The following is a 3,098-nucleotide window of genomic DNA, read 5'->3' on the forward strand; positions in this document are numbered from 1 at the left end:
AAAAAAAAAAAGGAATGAGAGCCTGTCTATAATGGAGAGCCTCACAAACATGGCAGCTGGGTCAGACCCGGTGATAAATGGTGTTGTAGGCAGATACACAGAGTGCTATGGTAAGCACAGCTAAATAAGCCAGTATACACAGCTGTTTCACTGCTTTGTTTAGTGTAAGCATTTGTATTTTTAGTGCCTCTTTTTCAGAAATAAACCCACAATCTACTCTGAATTTCTCTAAATATTTATCTGAAATTGGAACTACCACCCAAGGGATCACATCATTCTCCTAGTCTCGTTACTTCATCCTCTGACCCCCACCCTCCACCAGCTTGTGAGGAAAGAACTACTCAAACATTAAACACAAGGTTTTTCTAAGACCTTTATTAACTCCATAAGAAAAACGCGGTAACTGACTGATCAGTAAGATTTAACAGTCAGGAGGACATCTTATAATGGTAATACTACATACCTTAGTGACATAACTTAAAAAAAAAAAAGTAAAAAAATACACCAAAAAACCCCCCACAAAAGACTCAGAACAAAAAATAAAACAAAAAAAAATTAATGCTTATGGAAAATACTACAGATTAAAACCAATTATAAATGCAAAGGAACATGCCTCACTTTAGCATCCTCAAGCATTCCATTTACTAGATGCTATGTAGTATAAACTAATTATGAAATACTCTTGAGTAAGGTTGACATTTAAATAATAGAATATTCTAGGGTTTGTCTTGCTTTGAATAGATGCAAGATAACGGATACATTTGTTTTATTCAGAGTTGAACTGGCTTATTAGAGTCTTACAAGAATAAGACTATTCCATATAAAGGCTAATCAAAATGACCAAGAAAGTAATAACTATTTATTGATAATTAAAATTGATTCAATTATTCATTCAACAAGTAGTTACTGAGGACCAAGTATGTGCCATACATCATTAGCTAGGTGAAATATGTGAACAAAATAAAGTCCCTGCTGTCATGGGGCTTACATCCTAGTGGCAAGAGACAAATGGATAATATGTTACAGAGAAAAATAAAAGAGGAAAAGGGGATGGGGAACAACTGGCAGGGAAAGGTATTAGGAGAACTTGCTAGAAGATGGTGGTACTTTGGACAATTGGGGAGCAGCGGGGGTAAGAAAAAATAGCCCAAATCCAGAACAGTATGTAAGGAAGACCTAATAGGATGTTATAACTGTTGGTAATGAAACCTGAGAAAGAAGTTAAGGATGACTTCCACATATTAGGCCAAGAATTCAGAAGAATTGAATTGCCCTTTATTAAGAAAGTAAAGACTGTAGGAGTTGCATAAGAGAATGGGCAAAATCAGGCATTTGGGGTTATTTATATTTGATGTCTATTAGACATCCAAGCAAAAATTATGTCTACACATCTGGATATGTGAGTCGAATTCAGACTGGCTATTCAGACTGGTTATTCAGACTGGATATAAGATGTTGAGAGTTCTCAGCATGCAGCTGGGAGACTGCATGAGATTACCTAGGGAGTGATTAAAAGCAAAGAAAAAAACCCCTCAGAACTCAGTACTGAGCCACAGTGATATAAGAGACCTGGGCGCTGTGGGAAAAATTTAAAAAGTCACTAGTGAATAGGATTTTATTATTTTACTTTATTTTATTTATTTTATTTTATTTTATTATTTTATTTTATTGCAGTTTAATTGCTTGTGCATTTATTAGCGAATATTGATTCAGCAATGAGGGTACAAAAGCTCACAAACAATAACACAGTTTCACAAGACACAAAGCAGGGAAAAAATTGACATAAGAAGGATCAACAGTATCCTAGGGTCTTGGTGGATGCATTCCTGGGGGAGGTGGGCCTCTAAATCCTGGTGGAGGGGGTCTCATTCCTGGAGGGTGCATGCCTTTAGGCATCCCTCGAGCAGGGGGAAGCCCAATTGGTGGGCCCATTATACCACGTGGAGGAGCCATAATGCCTGGAGGTGGTGTTGCTCGCCCCAGGTGGGGTCCCCTGTCCTGGTGGGTATTGAGTTGGGGCCCCAGGAATGCTGGCAGTAGCAGCAACTGCAGCAGCTGCTACAGTTCCTCTTCCCTGTGGAGTCATTACCTGTTGGGATGGCCCCCAACCCCTCAGACAGGGCCTGCTAATCCAACAGGAGCCTGGGGAATTGGAACACCAGCTGGAACTCCTCTGCCAGCTGCCCTGCCAACCCCAGGACATCCTGCAACTCCAGCAAATGGTACTCGAGCAATGCCAGTATCTTTGGGGGGTGGTCCTTCCACAGTCATGGAAGCCAAGTTCTCTCCACGTAGTAACACAAGACCCAAAACACGCTTTTTTTCACGCTCTGGCTGCTTCGCATTCTTTGGCTTGATCTTCCTGAATTCATCACAATCACAGAGAATCAAGTTCATACGCTTGTCAAAAGCCTTTAAAGGTGCCAATGAAGATTTGGCCATCTTGCAAGATACATCTCATTCTATAGTCAACGTGCTGCAGCGTCTGGCTGCTGTTTCCCACAGTCATGGTTGCTGTTCCACCAAATCCAATATCCACAGTTAGGTTTCAGGATCCTTAAGACCTAAGGGAAGGCTACAGATAAAGTATGATGCAGGTTCTCCTACAAACAATGCAAGCTTGGGGCAGAAGCTTCAAACAGTAGATGGAGACTGGATGTTCCAATACTGCTTTAACCACCTCTTGGTGTCTCAGCCAAGAATGCCTGTCTCAGTTCTACCACAGGGACTTGCTGCTGCTGAGATTGCCTTGGGTATAGCTGACACTCTTGGTTGTTCAGTGAGGCTGTCCTTCTACGTTTGACTTGGACTTCCACCTCTGGGATGTGCTGTTCCATAGTCCATCTCAGGTGTAAGCAGTCCCTGGCCCACTCCATCGTGGTGTTAGCTGCTCCCCAGAACAGACAGTCACGCATCTCTGGGGACCACTCCACTCTTGTGAATAGGATTTTAAAATTAAGTAATACCACACACTCAAAAGTGGGTGTTAGACCATATGTGTCATATACTTAGATTACAGAAAACCAGTTCCATGACACTTAACCCCTTAGCAACATCAAGGTTATTGAAGAACTAAGTTGATCCTGAGAGGGAAGATC

The 3,098-nt window shown here is 41.4% G+C and overlaps 1 protein-coding gene and 1 pseudogene across 1 annotated transcript; both read right to left on the bottom strand.

Moving 5' to 3' along the window:
- Positions 1–1,803: 1,803 nt before the first annotated feature.
- Positions 1,804–2,665, bottom strand: LOC129520764 (small nuclear ribonucleoprotein-associated protein N-like; annotated as a pseudogene).
- A 5-nt stretch (positions 2,666–2,670) lies between these two features.
- On the bottom strand, positions 2,671–2,876 carry LOC129520765 (SNRPN upstream reading frame protein-like). Its single transcript, XM_055341960.1, has one exon. It carries the CDS (start codon positions 2,874–2,876, stop codon positions 2,673–2,675), a length of 204 nt encoding a protein of 67 aa, XP_055197935.1. The 3' UTR covers positions 2,671–2,672.
- Between the last annotated feature and the right edge of the window lie 222 nt (positions 2,877–3,098).

This window comes from Nyctereutes procyonoides, unplaced genomic scaffold (genome assembly GCF_905146905.1).
Source record: "Nyctereutes procyonoides isolate TBG_1078 unplaced genomic scaffold, NYPRO_anot_genome, whole genome shotgun sequence".
Taxonomy (NCBI): domain Eukaryota; kingdom Metazoa; phylum Chordata; class Mammalia; order Carnivora; family Canidae; genus Nyctereutes; species Nyctereutes procyonoides.